Source organism: Stegostoma tigrinum, chromosome 12 (assembly GCF_030684315.1).
Source record: "Stegostoma tigrinum isolate sSteTig4 chromosome 12, sSteTig4.hap1, whole genome shotgun sequence".
Lineage (NCBI taxonomy): Eukaryota > Metazoa > Chordata > Chondrichthyes > Orectolobiformes > Stegostomatidae > Stegostoma > Stegostoma tigrinum.
This window is the reverse complement of record NC_081365.1, coordinates 32,707,078-32,728,514: the sequence shown is the minus strand read 5'-3', so window position 1 is coordinate 32,728,514 and position 21,437 is coordinate 32,707,078. Positions and strand designations below refer to the sequence as shown.

At 40.5% G+C, this 21,437-nt stretch overlaps 1 protein-coding gene across 1 annotated transcript in view; it reads left to right on the top strand.

The window, feature by feature from the left end:
• The window catches only part of LOC125457039 (ATPase MORC2-like), an 86,338-nt gene that overhangs the window by 59,631 nt on the left and 5,270 nt on the right, over positions 1–21,437 (top strand). The window contains exons 19-26 of the mRNA XM_059649998.1: positions 3,649–3,787; positions 12,150–12,218; positions 12,581–12,841; positions 13,464–13,509; positions 15,401–15,521; positions 15,959–16,093; positions 17,080–17,173; positions 20,309–20,497. Of these exons, the coding sequence (XP_059505981.1) occupies positions 3,649–3,787; positions 12,150–12,218; positions 12,581–12,841; positions 13,464–13,509; positions 15,401–15,521; positions 15,959–16,093; positions 17,080–17,173; positions 20,309–20,497 (1,054 nt within the window). The remainder of the gene's footprint in view (positions 1–3,648; positions 3,788–12,149; positions 12,219–12,580; positions 12,842–13,463; positions 13,510–15,400; positions 15,522–15,958; positions 16,094–17,079; positions 17,174–20,308; positions 20,498–21,437) is intronic.

The window sequence follows — 21,437 nt, the reverse complement described above, 5'->3', positions numbered from 1 at the left end:
TCACATGTGGGCCAGATCAAGTAAGAATGGCAGCTTTCTTCCTTAAAGGGCATTAGTGAACCCGATGTGTTTTTCCAACAAATGACGTTGAATTCATAGTCGTCATTAAATTCTTAATTCCAGATATATTATTGAATTCAAATTCTGCCATCTGCCATGGCACGATTTGAAGCCGAGCACCCAGAATGTTATCTAGGTCTTTAGATGAACAATCCAGTGATAATACCACCAGGCCAGTGCCTCCCCATGTGCATGAAATGCGTGCAGTGTGTTTACCATGTATGTAGCCAGCACAGGGTTCAGGTGTGAGATTTATGAAGCATGGTGTTTCTGCATGTCTAACACCTTGACTGATGAATGCTGATTAAACATGACAAGCTGCCTGCCTTTTGTGTCTGCCTTGAATGAACTACTGTGAGCCCTTAAGCTATAGCTGAGGGGGCAAAGCGCAAAAAAGGTAAGGCAAGGCAGAGATGCTGTGAGCATCCAAGTAGATGCAAACTGAGTGAGTGCATGCTGAAAGCAAGTGAACATCCCTGAAATGCTTTCAGAGATAGTAGGAAATGCAGATGCTGGAGAATCTGAGATAACAAGGTGTAGAGCTGGATGAACACAGCAGGGCAAGCAGCATCAGAGGAGCAGGAAGGCTGATGTTTCGGGTCTAGGCCGAAACATCAGCCTTCCTGCTCCTCTGATGCTGCCTGGCATGCTCTGTTCGTCCAGCTGTACACCTTGTTATCCCAGAAATGCTTCCTGGTGTACTTTGTGAAATAGGTTCCTGTCTCTGTGTACAGAGTATCTTTGCAGTAGCGTTGTGATGAACAAAGTTGGTGCACTCTGAAATACAACGTTGAAGTGCCAAACCATACTATAAATGGATCAAGGATTTGCCATAATGAGGCTGGTACATCAGATGTCAGATGCCAATGTCATTGGATGCTGGGTGTGTATTGTCACTGCCCATGGTGTGTACCCTGAGATGTTGCTTCCAGGAGTCCAGGGTGAAGGTCTAGAGGAGGAAGTGACAAGCTGAAGTTACCATTCTGACTTTCAGGCTGGGAATTCTCAGCATCTAGTTTCTGTCCAGTAGGTAGGAGAATGGGGAAAATACCATATTGACAGGCAAGTTTAAGGAACACTCAGACATTAATGCATGCAGATAGGTCTCCCACTAGTGAGAATATTGTCTCTTCACTCATTATTTGGTTGGAAAGTTAGATATTTTGCTCTTGGTATCAAGAAACTCCACATTGGACATCTCACCTAATTTTTTCCAGCTCTAGTTCTTGCTACTTTGTACATGTTGATTTTTTGATTGGATAGTCTCCCTTACCACTTTTGTTTATCATGGTACTGCATTCTTCTCAAGTCCTCATATTTGTTTGGAATACATTTTTGCCCAGTGTTATGAAATATCTGCTGAAATTTCTGCCACTGCTCATCTGCTGACCACCTTCTCAGTCTATTTTCCCAGGCTGCTTCGGATAAATCTGTTCACCCCCTTGTAACTGCCCTTATTTTGGTTGAAGACACTGGTTTGAGAACCAAGTTGTTTACCCTCAAACTGAACTTAAACTTCTACCATGTTTAGAACCTCTATGCCCAAGGGATCTTGAACTACAAGGTCTGCTATTAATCCTGCCTCATTACACATCACTATATCTAAAATAACCTGGGTCTGCAGTGTGTTGTTCCAAGAAACAGTTCGTTGATACATTCTACAAATTCATCCTCCGCATTAGCCTTGCCTATCTGATTTGTCCAATCAATATGCAAATTAAAATCACTCATGACAGTTGTAGCCCCAGTCTTCCATGTGACCATTACTTCCTGATATAGTCAGGGAACTCTTTGGGGGCCTTTTAGATGATTCTTACCCATGACTTCTTTCCTTTGCTATCTTTTATTTCTACCCAAATTGATTCTGCATCACCACCTTTACAGTTGTACCACTTCTTAATCATTGCACTGGTACCCTGTTTTATTATCAACACCACGAAACCTCCTTTTCCTTTTTGCCTATTTTTCTGAAATGTTGAATACTTTTGAATATTGAGTTAACTTGAAACTAATATGATCCAATCATATTTGTTTATTTCTACCAGTGCTGTCAATTCCTCAATGATGTTACAAATGTTGCATACATTCAGATATCGAGCCTAAGCTTTGACTTATTACTATTATTACTTATTTTGGTTCTAATTTCTGCTGCACTCTTCTGTTTATATTTTCTGACCCTTCATGACATCTTATCATTCACCTCTTCATTATCTTGCATGTTTGTTCTTCCATTATTTAGTTTAAATCCTCCCATCATTAGTTTAAAGCACCACCCACAAACCTCATTGATTTGTCAGGGCTCTGATCCCAGAGTGGCTCAAATGAAGCCTGAATTAATGAAACAGTGCTGTCTTTCCACAGTACAGGTGTTAGTGCCCCAAATTTTTTCACACCAATCTTCCAAGCAGGTATCTCTCTAACTTATTTGCATGTGGCTCAGGTAGTAATCTTAAGATTATTACCTTTTATGGTTCTGCTTTTTAATGATACTGCAAGCTGTTCATAATCCCTCAACAGACCCTCTTTCCTAGCCTGATCTCTGTCATTGGTACCTAAGCGGACTATAACAGCTTGATTGTTTCCTTCCCACTTCATGTTCCCACAGCTTAGAAGAGATGCCTTGAGCCTTGGCACCTGGCAGATAATCCAGCCTTTGGGATTTTGTCTTTGCCACTGAAAACTGCAAATATTCCCCTAACTGTGCTATCCCCATTACTATTGTATTTCTCTTTTTAGTCTCCCTACTGTATGCCCATAGTACTTTGTTCAGTTTGCTTATCCTCTCTGCAGACTGCTCTTTCATCCAAAATGGGGGAGAGAACCTCATGTCTGTTGGAGAAAGGTCTGAGGGTCCTCCAAATCTAAATTCTGGATCTCAATACCTGTCTTCCTCACAGTCACACCCTCCTGTCTTTGAACAAAGACCGAATTAAATGCCCTTAAGCGGGAACGACTTTCTCCTGAAAGTATGTAGATAAGTCTCTCCATCCCTGTTGCATTAGTATTTACAATCTGAACTCCAGCTCAGCAGGTCTGAGCCCAAATTTCTCAACCAATCAACACTTGTCGCAGAACACACTAGCTCCAACAAATGTCAACTACAACACATTGTCGACCTGGCTATCTCTGTTCTATTTAAAAAATTAATTTGAATGTTAAATATTTTAGGAGCATTTTTAAACTGTACTGTTCAACTGTAAGAACGTCTACCAATCAAAAGATACAGATGAGACACCCAGCAGCCAACTACCTGTTTTCCTGTGACGTCTTGCTTTGGTTCTGACAGGTAGAAACAGGTGAAACAAATCTGGGAAATAAAACCTGATGACACATTTGACACTGTCTGTCCTTAAGCAGGTCTGCTGTCCCAGTCCATTCACAGTGATGCTGATGTGATGCACACTCCTGGTCCCAGACATTAACATTCCATTAAAATAGTGGGCAGAACAATTTCTTACAGCAATAACAAATACACCGTGTCAAAGTAAAATATTTTCACCAATGTGTTTGTACTACATGTTTTATAATAAATTTGTTCAAATAGAAGTGTAAGCTTTAATTGTGTTTGTTAATTTGATGGTTTTTCAGCTGCGATCTACCAGAACAGTTACCCCATATTCCATTTGGAACTCCACTAAGGGGATCAGTGATGTCTGATGAAAGGAAAGAATTTCTAGAAAAAGCAGTCCAGCGGCATTGGGATAAAGTGGCTGCCTTACAATTTCAGGCAAGTATTCCTACTAAAAATGTCAATTTTTTTTTCTTGTGTTAACCATTTTGAGAGAAAAGCAGAAACTTATTTTTCTACCTTGCCTTGAGCTATTGACAATTTCTAACTCTCTTTAAGGGCAAACAACAGAAAATAATAGAACTTAGAAACCAAATACCATCAGTAATTGTCATATCTTGGACCGAAAGAACAAAGTCAAATTCACAGAGTTAGCTTTAACAGGGACTTGTATGTCTTTATTCTTTTAATGGTATGTGTGAATCACTGGCAAGGTCATCCTTCGTTGCCCGTCCCTAGTTGATCTTGAACTAGTGGCTTGCTAGGGCATTTGAGATTCAATGATATTTCTCAGCTCTGTTATCACATTAAAGTCAGGCCAGGTGAGGATGACAGATATTGTTTCCTAAAGGATACTGGTGGACAAGACATGTTTTTACAACAATCAATGACAACTGCCTTGTTCATCATTACTGAGACAAACTTTGTGTTCCAGATTTGTTAATTATTGGATTTGAAATCATATCACCATCTCTTTGCTAATGTTGACCAGGCATCCCAGGGCACATGATGCCCTGTTTTTGTCAAGTGTACCTTACAGTATCTTATTCTAGTACTGCACAATATCTAATGCACAAGCTGTCACTGTCGCAGTAATAATCCCCACTGCCAACATCCTGGTTGTTACCATTGACCAGCAACTGAACTGCGCTGACTGTATGCACACTATGGTTACATGAGTGTGTCAGAGGCAAGGAATTTTGCCAAAGGTTATTCATGTTCTGAATTTGCAGTAACTACCCACTATCAATAAGGCACAAATCAGGAGTATGATGGAATCAATGAAGAGTTTCTGCCTGATTCCCGATGACTTGGATTTGATTTTGCTGAGGCTCCTCGATACCAGTCAGCCGAATGTGGTTTCATGTCAAGGTTGGTCACCGTTGTATCACCTCTGGAATTTAGCACCTTTCTCCATTTCATTTAATGAGTTGAGTCAGTTTGGATTCCACCAGGGCCCAACTATTAGTAGACAGGTTATTGCTGTGTCAGTACCATTTGATGGCATTGTTGATGTCACTTTCCATCAATTTGAGGTAGAACCAATTGATAAGGCGCTAGTTGGTTAGATTGGAATTTTCCCACTTTTTCTTTGCAAACAGGACATACCTTGGTTTATTCCCCCATAGCTGGGAGTGGTGACACTATTGTACACACTACTATTTGTAGCTGTGTTTGTACAGCTTGGCTAGGGATACAGCTGGGTTGCTACCAGGCCTCAAAACCTTTGCTGTATCCATTGCCATCAGAAGTTTCTCATCATGTACATTGAGTCGAATTATATTTATAATTGAAGATGATTGCAAATGCTTCATATTTGCCTTTTGCACTGATGTATGGGGCATCAATGATATTGAAGATAAGGATGCTTTTGGAACCTTCTGCACTGGTAAGTTGTTTAATTATCCACCACTATTCACAACTGTATATGGCAGCACTCTTTTTATTCTTTTTATTCATTCATGGGATGAAGGCATCACTGGCCACACAGCGTTTATGGTATAACTGCCAAGAGTCAACCACATTGCTGTGGATTTGGAATCATATGTAGGCCAGACCAGGTAAGGTTGACAGTTTCCTTCACGAAAGGACATTAGTGAACCAGATAGGTTTTTCTAACAGTCGACAATGGACTCATGGTCATCGTTAGATTCTTAATTCCAGATATTTATTGAATTCAAATTCCACCATCTGTCATGGTGCGATTTTAACTGAGGCCTCCAGATCATTATCTGGGTCTCTGGATTAATAGTCTAGTGATAATACCACTAGGCCATCACCTCCCCTGATCTGATGCATTGGTACTAGGATCACTTAGTTCTATCATATGCTGCTTCTGTTGTTTATCATGAATGTAGTCCTGATTTTACCCAGCTTTTGTTTTTAGGCCTAACTCATGCTGCTCCTAGCATGCTCTTTTATGTTTATCCTTTGAACAAGGGTTTCCCTTGAATTGATAGTGAGGGCTATATTGAGCCATGAGCTTGGCAGATTGTGGATTCAGCACAATTTTGCTGATGGGCCACAGTGCTTAATGGATGCCTAAATTTCTTCTGATTCTTCTCCATTTGGATATTATTAGTGACATGTAGCACAATGGAGGGTGACATCGTTGTTCAGACAGGATTTTGTCTCCACAAGAAATTTGTGATGGTCATTCCCACCAATATTATCATGGACGGATGAAGCTACAGCAGGTAGATTTGAGGATGAGATAAAGTAGATGTTTTTTTCTTGTTCACAGCTGAAGGAATATTGTGGAGTTGTATGCCTGCTGGAAAGGAAAAGTTAGTGGTTATCCTCCCTCAACAGAGCTAGTTTTGCCATCCAGAATAGGAGTTTGTACACACTACTAGAATCCCCCATTTGTATAAATAAAAGACTCATGACAATTCACCAACATCTCAGCTACATTAAAGAAAAGTATGTACACCATTAACAACAGCTTTATTCTCTGATCCTTAATGCCAGTGAAGATGTTCAGGAATAATTTTATTCTGACCTTGATGAATTCCTCACTGCTATCCCAAGAGAACAAAATATTATTCTTCTGGCCTAAATTAAGGATTACAAGAGTTGGTTATGTTGGTCAAATTTCTAAAATGGAAACTTTGGGGAAACCAAGGAAAGGACACTGCAAGTATTGTCCCCTTGCTAGAAAGTGTGTTCAGCACGGTCTCATTATAATTAACACACTTTTATGGCAGAAGTATAAATACAAAAGTACATGGAGACATCCTAAATCCAAAGCATTCGTGGCTCCTTGAATGTTGTCTTTGGGGTCAAAAATATAAATGATGTCGGTACAATGTGTTTGTGGTGAGGATTAATGTCAACTGGATGGATCATAGACTGGTTCAGTTGGTGATGAACATCCAACTCCCACCAAACCATCACAAGACCCAAATTTCCAAGAGGATCAATGCCTAGGTCCTAGAGATGCTCATTTGCAGCTGGTGACCAACCTGAAAGACTTTCACATGATCTTTTTGATGCCAGTTGTTAGCATTTAGGCAAAACTTCTGTGAAATCAATGACAATGAACTGGACATCATGCTGATATGGCCAGAAAGTGTATCCCTCACCAGGTTGTTTTCTCAGCTCTCGAATGAGCAATCTTCCAAAGGAGGAGAAAGGAAATACTACAAAGACCTGCAGAAACTTTGCTTCAAGCATAGCAGTATTGACATTAATGGCTGGGAGGAGCTTTCTATTAATCTTTGCAAATGGAGAGTCATCTGTTATCAAATATGCCATGACCTCCAATGTCTTGGATGAGGGAAGTGAATGTACTATAATCAAGTTTGCACAAAAATAGATGGGGAGACAAGTGGTGAGGATGACTGTACCTGCAGAGATATAGATAGGTTGTGAGTGGGCCAAATCATGGCAGATGTGAATTAATATAGGAAAATAGGAGGCAGGAGGACAAGAAGCGCTGAATATTATTTAAATGAAGAAAGCCTGAAGAAATCTACAGCACAAGATTTTGGGGGTCTTTGTGCATAAATAGCAAAAAGCTAGTATCCAAGTTCAGTTAGTAATAGGGAAGGCAAATGGAATGTTGGCCTTTTATTTCAGAGGAGCGGAGCATAAAAATAAGGAAGTTTTGCTGCAACTGTACAATGCTTTGGTTGACCACAGTTAGAATACTGTGAACAGATTTGGCCCTCTTTAACAAAAAAAAGTATACTGGCATTGACAGCATGTCTAGTGAAGGTTCATTTAGGTTGATCCCAAATATGAAGATATTTCTTAGGAGTTATGGACAATGTGGGCTTGTACTTTTTGGTATTTAGAAGAATGAAAGGTGACCTTACTAAAACATCTGAGATTTTTCGGGACTTGAAAGAGTAGGTGCTGAGAAGTTGTTTCCCCTTGTGGGAGAGTCCATGACCAGAGTGCATAATTGCAGAGTGAGGGGTCACCTGGCTAGGATAGAGATGAGGAATTTCTTCCGATGCTGGTAATTTGTATTTGAATTCTCTATAGCTGAAGACTGTTGGGGCAGCATTGTAATGTATATTCAAGGCTAAGACATTTTTTAAATTGATAAGGGAATCAAGAGTTGTAAGAAAAGTAAGAAAGTGGAATTGAGGATTATCAGATCATATGTAACCTAATTGAATGGAGGAGCAGACAGTAGGCCAAAGGGCCTACTTTGTCTCCTACATTTTATGATTCTTGGAGAATTCTGCAAGGTTGACGAAGCAGGGTGTGCTTTTATTGTTTTCGGTGCCTAGATTGATGTCAGATTGTCTGTCTAGTCATCTTCAAATTTTCTATCACAATTTGATAAATTGAATCACTTGCGGGACTGTTCAGGAAGGCTGTTATAAATGTCTGCAGTATACCTGGATTCTCACATCAGCCATAGGATTGATACCCTAAAGGATACCAATGAAACAGATGGACCTTTTCTGTCTGATTTGATTTAATTTATTATTGTCACATATACTGAGATATGATGAAAAGTATTATTGTTTTGCATGCTAAACAGACAAATCATACCTTAGATAGGTACATCAGGGTAATAGAACAGAATACAGATGTAGTGTTACAGCTACTCAGAAGGTACAGAAAAAGATCAACTCTGATATGATAGTATAAGGTAGGGGTGGAGGCTAGATAGACCTTAGGATTAGGGTAAAAGTTTGACAACACTGTGGGCTGAAGGGACTGTACAGTGCTGTACTGTTCTATATTCTATGTTCTAATATATGAGAGTACCATTGGCTTTGCCACGATCATACCTAGATATCCTGTATAGATCAGGGTCGCCTGATTTGAGTCCCTCAGACATCAACTTGAGTAGAGTTTGGATCTTCTGGTTCGTCCATCGTTTCCAGTTGAGGAAGACTCTCAGATTAACTTCTTCGGTACGTAGTCCTTTTACATGCTTACTGATGAAGCCTGTTTTGGTAGTGTCATACGTATTTAGGTTGGGCATTGAGTTCATGAAATGTGGACCAGTCCACTGACTCCAAGCAGTCACGTAGGAGCTCATCCATTACCTCAGAACAACAGTGCATGACTTTCTGTATTAGATCCTCATACTTCAGTTTCTGCTTGTAAGCTGGGAGAAGGAGCACAGTCTATGGTCTAATATACCAAAATGCAGGTAAGGCATGCAATAGTAAGCATCTTTGGTTGTGTAGTAATGGTCCAGGATGTTTGGGCCTCTGGTGGGACAGGACACGTGTTGTTGTATCTTAGTGGCACACTGTTGAGTTAGCCTGGTTGAAGTCACTGGCTACAATAAGCAAGCTCTCGGGGTACTCTGTTTCAAGGCTGTTTGTAGTGGTGTATATTACATCAAGTGCACTCTTCATTTCTGCACAGGCTGGGATGTGACTTGAGGTCAGGATAGCTGAAGTAAACTCCTGCAGCAGATACAAGGGACTGCACTTCGCAGTCAGATATTCTAGGACCGGGATGCAGTAGCTTCCCAAGGTTGTTGCATCCAAGTGCCAAAAGCTGTTTATCAGATAACATCAGAGATAATGGTAACTGCAGATGCTGGAGAATCCAAGATAACAAAGTGTGAAGCTGGATGAACACAGCGGGCCAAGCAGCATCTTAGGAGCACAAAAGCTGACGTTTCGGGCCTAGACCCTTCATCAGAGAGGGGGATGGGGTGAGGGTTCTGGAATAAATAGGGAGAGAGGGGGAGGCGGACCGAAGATGGAGAGAAAAGAAGATAGGTGGATAGTATAGATGGGGAGGTAGGGAAGGGATAGGTCAGTCCAGGGAAGATGGACAGGTCAAGGAGGTGGGATGAGGTTAGTAGGTAGGAAATGGAGGTGCGGCTTGAGGTGGGAGGAAGGGATGGGTGAGAGGAAGAACAGTTTAGGGAGGCAGAGACAGGCTGGGCTGGTTTTGGGATGCATGGGTGGAGGGGACGAACTAGGCTGGTTTTGGGATGCGGTGGGGGAAGGGGAGATTTTGAAGCTGGTGAAGTCCACATTGATACCATTGGGCTGCAGGGTTCCCAAGTGGAATATGAGTTGCTGTTCCTGCAACCTTCGGGTGGTATCATTGTGGCAGTGCAGGAGGCCCATGATGGACATGTCATCTGAAGAATGGGAGGGGGAGTTGAAATGGTTCGCGACTGGGAGGTGCAGTTGTTTATTGTGAACCGAGCGGAGGTGTTCTGCAAAGCGGTCCCCAAGCCTCCGCTTGGTTTCCCCAATGTAGAGGAAGCCACACTGGGTACAATGGATACAGTATACCACATTGGCAGATGTGCAGGTGAACCTCTGCTTAATGTGGAAAGTCATCTTGGGGGCTGGGAATGGGGTGAGGGAGGAGGTGTGGGGGCAAGTGTAGCACTTCCTGCGGTTGCAGGGGAAGGTGCCGGGAGTGGTGGGGTTGGAGGGCAGTGTGGAGCGAACAAGGGAGTCACGGAGAGAGTAGTCTCTCCGGAAAGCAGACAAGGGTGGGGATGGAAAAATGTCTTGAGTGGTGGGGTCGGATTGTAGATGGCGGAAGTGTCGGAGGATGATGCGTTGTATCCGGAGGTTGGTAGGGTGGTGTGTGAGAACGAGGGGGATCCTCTTTGGGCGGTTGTGGCGGGGGCGGGATGTGTTGCGGGAAACGCGGTCAAGGGCGTTCTCGACCACTGTGGGGGGCAAGTTGCGGTCCTTGAAGAACTTGGACATCTGGGATGTGTGGGAGTGGAATGCCTCATCCTGGGAGCAGATGTGGCGGAGGTGGAGGAATTGGGAATAGGGGATGGAATTTTTGCAGGAGGCTGGGTGGGAGGTGGTGTATTCGAGGTAGCTGTGGGAGTTGGTGGGCTTGAAATGGACATCAGTTACAAGCTGGATGCCTGAGATGGAGACTGAGAGGTCCAGGAAGGTGAGGGATGTGTTGGAGATGGCCCAGGTGAACTTGAGGTTGGGTTGGAAGGTGTTGGTGAAGTGGATGAGCTGTTTGAGCTCCTCTGGAGAGCAAGAGGCGCCGCCGAGACAGTCATAAATGTAACGGAGGAAGAGATGGAGTTTGGGGCCTGTGTAGGTGCGGAAGAGGGACTGTTCCACGTAACCTACAAAGAAGCAGGCATAGCTGGGGCCCATGCGGGTGCCCATGGCCACCCCCTTTGTCTGTCTCTGCCTCCCTAACCTGTTCTTCCTCTCACCCATCCCTTCCTTCCCACCTCAAGCCGCACCTCCATTTCCTATCTACTAACCTCATCCCACCTCCTTGACCTGTCCATTTTCTCTGGACTGACCTATCCCCTCCCTACCTCCCCACCTATACTCTCCTCTCCACCTATCTTCTTTTCTCTCCATCTTCGGTCCGCCTCCCCCTCTCTCCCTATTTATTCCAGAACCCTCACTCCATCCCCCTCTCTGATGAAGGGTCTAGGCCCAAAACGTCAGCTTTTGTGCTCCTGAGATGCTGCTTGGCCTGCTGTGTTCATCCAGCTTCACACTTTATTATCTTGATCAGATGGCAGACTGTTCAGTCCTTTGCCTTGCCTGTGGATGCCATGCAGTCCAATTTGTGGAATGAGAAGCCCTCAGGTTATAAGGCACAGTCAGATGAAGCAGGGGTGAGCCATGTGTCTGTAAAACAGAGCACATGGCAATTTATCAGTCTGGTTGTTAAATGATCACAATTAAGGAAAGAGCATTTCAATGAAATGTAAATTAAAATTCCACCAGCTGCCTGGGTGGTGTTGAAAGCTTGTCTCCTAAGCATAATATTTCCACTAGGCTACTCTTCCCCAGTCTACAGAGGTGTTGAAGGAGTGAAGAAAGTTGATTGAAAAAAACTGATGGACATGAGTTTGCATTTTCTGTATTAAGAGAATAAAGTTTTACTGTAGTTCATAATTTAACCAGCTCATTAATGTTATTTAATAGATGAAGATTAAAACATGAATGCATATATTCGTAATTTTGCTCTGCCTCCATCACTGATCTATATGATATGGTGTGGGAATTGTGAATTCCCAGGACTTCTATGATCAGGCAATGTATCTAAAGTGTGGGGTACCTGTGTATGGTTGTATTCTAGCCACTGCTAAAGTGTGGGAGATTTTTGTCAAGACATCGATTGTGTTTGCTAACTTCCAATACTGTCACATATTGTTTGCTTATTTATCCAGTTGGTGTTTTTTCTGCTCTGATGTAGAGTGCTTCTAGACAATTTCCAAATTAATGACAGTTTTTTTTAGTTGTTGCTATGCTGTCCTGTTTCATGCAGGTTGCGTACATCAGTGAAAGCCCACCTGTTTTATCATTGCCTTACAGCATTTCAAGATGATTTATAGTAAATTCTGTTTGACTTGCAGAAAACATCTCCAGTCAAGCCCTTAACATACAAATTTCCATCAGACTTAGATAAGAAGTCTATTTCTAAGGTAATTCTAAATACTTGCATGTTCTTAATGCAATATTCACATATAATTACAACCATTTCCTGAAATTCACAGTAATTTTTTAAAAAATCTCTTTATATTTTGCAGGTGATTTCTGTAAATCTGTATAAATAATATAACTAGTTTTTTAGTGGTAGTTAAGACAATTTTCAGACATTTTAAACTAGTTTATCAGCATATTTTGCTGACCTTTTTATGCATACAATTTTGTGCACTATACTTTTTAAAAACAAAAAATAATTTTTGCTTCAAATGTCCAGTATATTTCTGGCAATGTTGCTTACAAGCTGCAGAGAAAAAAAAGTTTGTGAGAATATAATATGAATCTTTGTTTATTTACACAGGACATTGCTTCATCAGAATCTAATCCATTCCCTTTACCTCCTTCCACTCGAAAAAGACGAATTCCATCTTTTCATACCAATCATAACAGAAGATCAAAATCTTCAGAAAGAATTCCCTTGTCCCAGAGCAAATACTACAGGTCATCAAGAAATGGGAAAACAATAAGAATCTATGGGAAATCCAAGTCTGCTGTAAGCTTGGAAAAACAATCCTACAATTCTGTGGATTCTACTGAAGAAGCCATTGTGAATACACTGCTGGTAATGGAACTTTTTTTAATATTGGTATTTTTTAACTGGCCTGTGCTTCAGTGTAGCCACTCTAAGATCAGCTGTCAATGGAGATCACTGGCTGCTGATCCCAGTCAACGTGATCCCTGACACTCATCTGATCAATGGTGCTAATAACTCTTATTCAATGTAAAAATCAACGTTACAACTTTGCTTCAGTGGACCATCAGACCAACTTGTTATTTAATTTGATGACCACCGCTGTTTGACTTTCTGCCAAACATTGTCCAGTACTGCTACTGGAAAGCTTGCCCAGTGGCACGACTGTCAGGAAGACAACCCAAAGTGGCGACATGCTCTTTCTTTATCTCCATGCTTCCGAGGCAACTTCAAGAAGCCACGAAAGTCTTGGCAATCATTCCAATACAGACATTTATCAGGGCTACCTAGTGAATTGCTAATTCCTATAATATCCACTCTTTTAAACCCTGTGGCTCACAGGAAACATCACAACAGAAGTTCTGCTCTATACGCAAATGATGGAAGTGTGGACTACAATCAAATTATATTTTATAAATCTTTCCTTAAATCTAACCAACGAACATTGTCTGGATTTTTACGTTGTTTTGTAATTTATTGTATTTACTTGTAGGCTCCAGTTAGTAAGGTCCAAAATGAAGATCCTATACTACTGCACAGTAAGACCATTATTATTTTATACTACTTCTACTATGAATTGTATCGTCTAATTAAGACCTTCAGAAGTTAACTTAAGTGGTTGGCTTTTGGCTGTTATAACTAAACTAACACAATAAATGCTAAAATAAAGGGGAGACGGTGGTGCAGTAATATTGTCATTGGACTCGTAATCCAGAAGCCTAGGCCAATGCTTTTGAGACACAGTTTCAAATTCCCCTATGGCAGCTGCTCAAATTTTGAATTCATAAATCTGGAATTGAAAGCTAGCCATAGTGAAGATGAATGTGAAACTTCCATTGCTTATTGTAAAAAGAACCCATCTCGTTCACTAATGCCCTTTTAGGGAGGGAATCTACTATCCTTGCCTGGTCTATAGGTGACTCTGGGCGCACAGGACTTTCTGAGAATTTTCAGGCACTCTTGGTTTCCAGGAGGATTGCAGGAAATGTTGGCGTTTTGAGAGGGATTGGCAGCTCAGGACTTTGAGGGATGTGTTGTGACAGATTTTTCAGGATGATTTATGTTTGCATCTAACTGCCCTTCAATGGGTCTAGCAAACCACTCAATTTAAATGCAGTCAGAGATGGGTAACACATTCTATCCCCATCAACGACCCTGCATCCATGTGAATTGGAGGGGAAAGGGAATAAATTAAGCTTTCAAAGTAGATTATTCTGATCACAACAATCAAGTACCAGTGATGGTGTCTCTCAAAGATGTTTCAAGTGAATATCTGAAACATGAAGTAAAATCCGTCCTGTGACTTTTAGTTGCTGAACAATTTGTATTTGATGTTGGAAAGTGTGTAGATTGCATTGTTTTCAATTCCTGATTGACCAGTTTCAATTATTTCAATAGAAATCCTCTGTGAGCATCCTACTGGGGAGGTGTTAGTATAGTGGTGGTGTCATTGGACCTAGTGATCCAGAAACCCACATTAATATTCTAGGAATTGGATTCAAATCCTACCACTGTAGATGGCAAAATTTGGATTTCAAGAAATATGGAATAAAAAGCTTGCCTAATAGTGACCATGTAACCATTGTTGATTTCTATTAAAAAAAATCTGGTTCATCAATATCCTCCTTTGGGAAAAAACAATTACCATCTTTACCTGGTCTCACTAATGTGAGTCCAGACCTGAGTCTCAGCTTCCCTCTGGGCCAATAGCACTTGCATCTTGTGAGTGTATTTTTAACGTACAGGATAATTTGTGGGTTTTAAAAAAGGACTTTGTAGGACTGTTGGTTTTGGCAGTTTGGTTCACAAATACTCCGGAGATATTCCAAGAATTTTCAGGCACACATCGTTTCCTGGATGATTGCAGGAAATGTAGAAGTTTTGAAAGGGATTGGCAGCTCAGGTCTTTGAGGGATGTGTTGTGACAGTTTTCAAAATGACTTGTGTTTGCGTACATGTATTTGGAATTGAAAGCTCGTCTAAGTACAGGTGAGCGTTCTAGGGCTTTTGAGGATTTTTTCAGTGTAGAGGTTTTTCAATGTAAGGTGCAGCTCATCTACCTAGAACTTGTTTCAGGTAGAGGGAGGAAGGTGACAGCATTTGGAGATGCCACTGTCCCACCTAATTAAGTTGCCTGCCACCTTCAGGCTCATGACCTTCAGGACCAGAAGATTCCACCCCATGAGATAAATCAACACTGGACTTTGAAAAGTTGGCATGGTGACATCAGTCCAAAGAAATGAGAACTTCTGGTTTAGGACTGACTACTGTTCTCTTCTGCATTAAGAGCACTCTGGAGATGTCCTTGAATTAGTTGCAGCTGTTAGATTTGTCAGTAATGCAGAATCCTGTAATACTACTAGTGAATGGTGTGCCATTTTTAAAACCACCTATATATGTGATGATTAATGTGAACTCATTAAATTGCAGGTGACTACATGACTGAAGCATTAGTAAAGGATGAAACTCTGAAGAATGGATGTAGTGCTAGGTCCGCATGTTTTCATTGGGAAGTAAAGGAAAATGTAATAGTTTCTTCAGGTAGTGAAAGGTGAGCAAATTATCAAGTTTTTAAGACAGTTCAATAGACTGGTGAGAGACATACTTCTGTTGTGTTACTATCTTAGCACTTTTAACAGAAATTTTACATTCCAATTTGCACATTTTTAAAAAGCCATAAATTAGTTATTCAGACAAGCTGTGTACTGAATATTTTCTTTCAGCTGAATTTCTTTGCATCCGATTTTACATCACTCTAACCCCACTGTTTACCTGAAGTAATGAAAGAAAGGAAGCGTGGGATGATCTTCTGTGATGGGCTTGCATCGTATATACACAAAATGCTGGTTGAATTTTTTTTAGTCTGTTTACTTGTAAAGTATAATACTGTAAATGGAACAAGAACAAAGTATGAAAGATCATCAGATGAATATTTGCAGATTGAAATATCACCATTTTGTTGATGCCACATTGATAATTATTCCTTAGATTTCAGAACAAAAGTGAGCAGGATGGCAGTACTGCTGGCTTATTTTTGACTCCTTGCAGCATCGTAGACCATGTGTACATTAAAAAGCCTGGTATCGGTAATGAAACGGTAGAAAGAATTGTATCGAATTTTCGGTAGGTTTTCTTTTCTAGAGTTCCAATATTTAAAACTGCTCAATATCACAACTTAAATTTCAATTTGTACCAAATTTATTTCATATATATCACCAAGCTGTGTATCTATATAAAGCTTTCCAAAAATTATGTTTTCTGTCTTGCTGAGTGCTCCCAAGGAAATTATGCTGTAATTCAGAAGTTACATAATGAAGTTAAACATTGAAGATCCCACTACGTAACTGGTGGCATTTAATATTGCACTCAAAAAACTGAAACCATTGACAATTATAGTTGTCATTCAAACAAAGCAAATAGGAGCACGAGCATATTATATAATCTATTTTGAGCATTCTCCAGTATTCAGTAAAACCAAAAGAACTGCAGATGCTGTAAATCAGAAACAAAAACATAAGTTGCTGGGAAAACGAAGCAGGTCTGTTTTCTCTTCACAGATGCTACCAGATTTGCTGAGCTTTTCCAGCAACTTCTGTTTTTGTTCAGTAAGATCAAGTCTGGTCCTCTCCATAAATTTTACTTTATCGCATTTCACTCCTATTCTTGAATGAACGAAAACGTTTTCCAAGCACTGGACATCTGAAACAAACATAGAAAATACTGATGAATTTCATCGAGTCTGTCAGTGTCTGTGGAGAGAATGAAACAAGTTAATGTTTCAAAGCTGATATGACTACTTCAGAACTGAACAGAATAGAACTGAATTATCTTGCTGTTGACCTTATGTTTTTTTTCCCCCACAGTTGCTGCAAGGACTCCTAGTCTTAATTCTGTTTGTGCCCTCATATCTATATATGTCAGTCTCTGAACATACTTAGTGACTCTACAGCTTTGTGGGTTAGATAATTCCCAAGATTCACAGTTCACTCTTCTCTTTGTGATTGCAAATGAATGACATTTATCCTGCAACATAACCCCTAATATTGTCATTTAAATAAATAATAGTTATCAGAAGAAATAACTAACAGAGGACTTTTTTGATTGTAAAGGAATCTCCTGATTCACTTTCTACCTCCAAATTACCATATTTCAAAAGAGAAGCTTAATTGTATGGCAGCAGAAGAACTTGTTACTTCCCCCATGGTAAGTCTACTGTTATCAATTTACAGTATAACATATTACACTAAAAGAAACCACTTTCCATAATCTATTTTGTTGTATAGTCTTAAAAGTTAGTTTCCCTTGCCATTTTCTGTAGATTTTTACAAAAGTAGTGGGGTTGAATATTACATTTTTATTGCTGAGTGTGAATTACATCAAGTTTTTTTTTGGAGGAAATCTCACCACAAGGCCCAGTGAGATTCCTTGTCGTATCTTAGCAAGTATACCTCATTAACTACCCACCCTGGCTCTGTGGTATCTGCCACATTCTGTTCTATCCTCCTCTTGCCACATGCCATTTCACAGGACAACTTCATTCTGGATATGTTGCAAAGGCCAGGCATTCATTGCAGCCATGCCATCTTGGAGATGCTACTCTGAATGTGGATGTTAGCAATCAAGCATTGTCTCTCACCAGCAACATAATGGCACTGCAGCCAAAATAAAAGTATTCTCCCCACAGCACACCTGGCTGACAAAGTCTTGCACATATTACCCCATTGTCTCTCTTAGTTGCCATTTAAACAACACACACCTGTCCTTAGATGTATCCCATCTGAGCTCCATCTCTGAGGCTCCGATACTTTTAACCCGATGCCCACTCGTCACCTGCATGCTGTCATTATCCTCATGGGAACTTCCCATATAGGAAAGTTTTCGGACAAGTCCAAACATGAGTTTTATTGTTAGCCAGTGTGAACCAAATTGCTGGCATTTCAACCTTGACTGTTGAAGAATGACCTTCTACACCCAGTTAGCATCTACTGGAACTGTCAATCAGGCCATGTCTGCCTTCTGGGCTCACAGCTGAGCTCTATAATCATTCAGGAGTCCTTCTTTCTCCCTAATGTCCTTGCTTTTCTCAGAAGACAACTCCATGTTCCACCAGTTTCTCAGATGACATCACCCTCAATGCATGCTGCCATTATACAAAACAGCATTCCAGGATGGTGCAATACACTCTGTTTGGACTATACTGGAGATCCTACTCCAGACCATTTTAAGCTGCAAAATCTGGCCATAAGCACTCCTATCATTTGTTCCACCACAGCCCAGCATGCAACACATGCATCAATTTGGTCAAGGTCCTAAGCCAGCTGAGTAACCAACATGCAGAAGAGTGCGTATTGCACTCTAACTTTTTTCCCATTTTAGACTTACCTCAAACTTTCTATTTTCCATCGCATTACGTAGAGTCCATTGTCATACATTCATGACCTAATGAAATCCCTCATCCCACAGCACCCTTGGAAATTCGACAAGTGATGCATTGCTTTTGGCTAGATTTTACTAACTCCTTCATAGCTGAGATGACAGTGTTTGGCGAGCACTAATGGTAAACTTGCAATCCATCTTTAACCAGTGTTTACACAGAATATGTTCCCTCTCTGCATGCATTGCTTATGTGTGAAGAAGTGTTTGCAAATGAGATGAAGCAGGAGTTTGAAAATCCAAGTTTCATGTGCTTGCCCCTTTCAAATTCTAATATCCAGCAAACATGGATCCCATGCTTTTGCCAATCAAAGTGACACTGACATAGCACATTCTGGGTTTTGTCTGATTTTTTTCAATTGAATTTTGCACGTCAAGAGCAGCTAAAGATAGCAGGGAATACAGTTCACAATTGGCATAATCAGCGCCAGCCTCTGTCTGATCACCAGGCAATACTACCCCATGCCACCAAAAATGTATATATCCCCTTTTACCTCACAGTAACCGAGCAGCCATTTTCACCTGCAGTCAAATGGAGACCTTGCCACACTGCTGATCAAAAGCTCCTGCTGTCATGAGAGTCTTCGTCAGACCCACCATTTGATACTGTCACAAGTCTCACTATAGCCTGCATTTCTCAGACCCCTTAAAATTCCACCCAGGTCTTAATAATCTTAGACCATTGAGCTCAGCAATTAGCTAAGGCAGTGCCTGTGAATGGAACCTTTTGGGTGTCAAGGAAAATTACCTAATTAGCCTGCCATTGCAACAAATGGGGACTTCCTCAAGGCATTCATTATACTGAGTGTATTGGGAAGTCCAGTAGAGTATATCCCAATTGGATGGAGGAAGGTGTAGCAGGAAGCCAACCTCCCCTTCAAAATGACTTTGTGGAGTATCCATTTTAATGCACACTCTTTTAATTGGTTAAAATTGATTGCTGTTCAGGATCCAGATTAAACCCCAACTTGATCCTTTTCTCAATTCCACTGTCTGAATTGCACCCTATTTCTACCAACCAAATGCAACATCTCCCTGAAAATCCAGCAAGCAGGAATTTTGAGATTTATTCCCCCTGTATTGCCTTCACATTTTGTGTTATGTTGAGAGTGTGTGATGGTTCTGTTTACAATCATTTTAATTTCTATAATTTGGGTTTCTAATAACAAATTTCTGTGCATTTGTTCAATGCTGTTTTCTTTAATGCCTTTCCTCAAGAAACTTAAAGCTACAATTTCAACTTTTACAATTTAACGTGTTTACTGAATTTGTCTTCAATGGCACATAAGATTTCTTCTTCATTTAAACCACCACATAGCCTCTGCTTCTGGAGCTTTCCTTTCACTAACTAACCTAAGTAAACTCAGAACTTTTATAACTGCTGGGAGACTTATTAATAACAGCATTTCTGCTGTTGTACCTCTTCCTCCTCCATGAACCTGCTTCTGGCCTTTTTTTAATCCCTCCTCTGTCTATCTCTCTCATACACAAAACTCAAGTCAGCAAACTCTTGGCTTGCTAGTCATTTAGCTTAAATCACATGACTTCTGGTAAAGGCTGAACTCACTGTTCAAAATTAACTTCTAACCTTTTATTTTAAAAAGTATCAAAATTGAAAATGAAAATTGATCTTTCTTCAGTTTGGAGCCCAAATGCTCAAACTACAATGATATGAACCTTCATCACACTTCAAATTTGAATTGTGAAACAACATTGCTCCATTTATACATATTTTCTTTTAATAGTCATAAGAGACACAAGAATCTCTTCCTATTTTGATTCTCATTTCCCCCTTCTGTTTTTTTTAAAAGTTTTTAATTCTTGGGTTCATCAGTTTTAAACTTCACAACTTTTTGACTGTTTATTTGTTGATTAGCTAATTATTGTGTGCTTACCTTTATGTAGCATCAGTATTTTTTCAACTATGAGAAGAGTTTAAGAGAACAACTCGAATCTTCATCTGAAAATTTGATCAGAAGAGCTCAGGAATTGGAGGAGAAAATACATCAGGCTGTGACAAAACTGAAAAAAGCTCAAGAGAAATTGACTGTTTATCAACAGATCACTGTACAATTATTGAACGAGGTCCATTCTGTATGTAAATCTAGAATACTTTTTTTTAAAACTGGTAGTAATTACATTAATTTGGAAGTGGCTTTATGCCTGAACTCATGCAGTACCGAAGGGGTAGGTAAAGAAGGAGATTATTGGTAGTAGGCCAGCAAGAAGGAAAGCGAATCAATGATAAAATGGGGTAGTCATGCTGAATGCAATATAATGTGATAATTTGCCTTGGAGTATGGGTGACTATGCGTTAAGCATGTCATAATAGGACCAGCCGTGGGTGGTTAAAAAAACATGAAAGGATGGAATTGGGCTCTAAATTTATTGAACTCAACGCTGAGTACAAGAAGCTACAGGGTCCTCAAGCAGAAAATGAGATGTTGTTCTTTGAGTTTGTGCTGAGGCTTGCTGGAACACTGCAGAAAGCCTGCAACACAAATGTTGATGTGGGAATGTGACAGTGTGTTAAAGTGACAGACTTCTGGAAACTCAGGATCATTTTTGTGCACAGCGCATAGGGATTCTGTAAAATGGTCACCCAGTCTGTGTTGTGTCTCCTCAATCTAGAGCATACCACATTGTGAACAGTAAATACAACAGAAAAAATAACAGAAATTGATGGAAAAACACTGCAGGTCTGGCACTATGGAGAGAAATCAGACTTGATGCTTCCTCAGGGTCACTGGACCTAAAACATTAACTCTGATTTATCTCCATGGATACTGCCAGCCCTGCTTTAAGCAATTTCTGTTTTTGTTTCTGATTCCAGCATATACACTTTTTTTTTTTAGCAAATGTGGTAGATTCGATTGAATGAAACACAGGGAAATTATTGCTTCACCTTGTAAGTGTGTTGGGCCTTGGATGGTGAGGATAGAGGAGGTAGATGGGCAGATATTATACCTTCTGAAATTGCTTGGGAAGGTGCTGTGAGAGTGTGAGGAGATATTGGAAATGGAAGAGTATACCA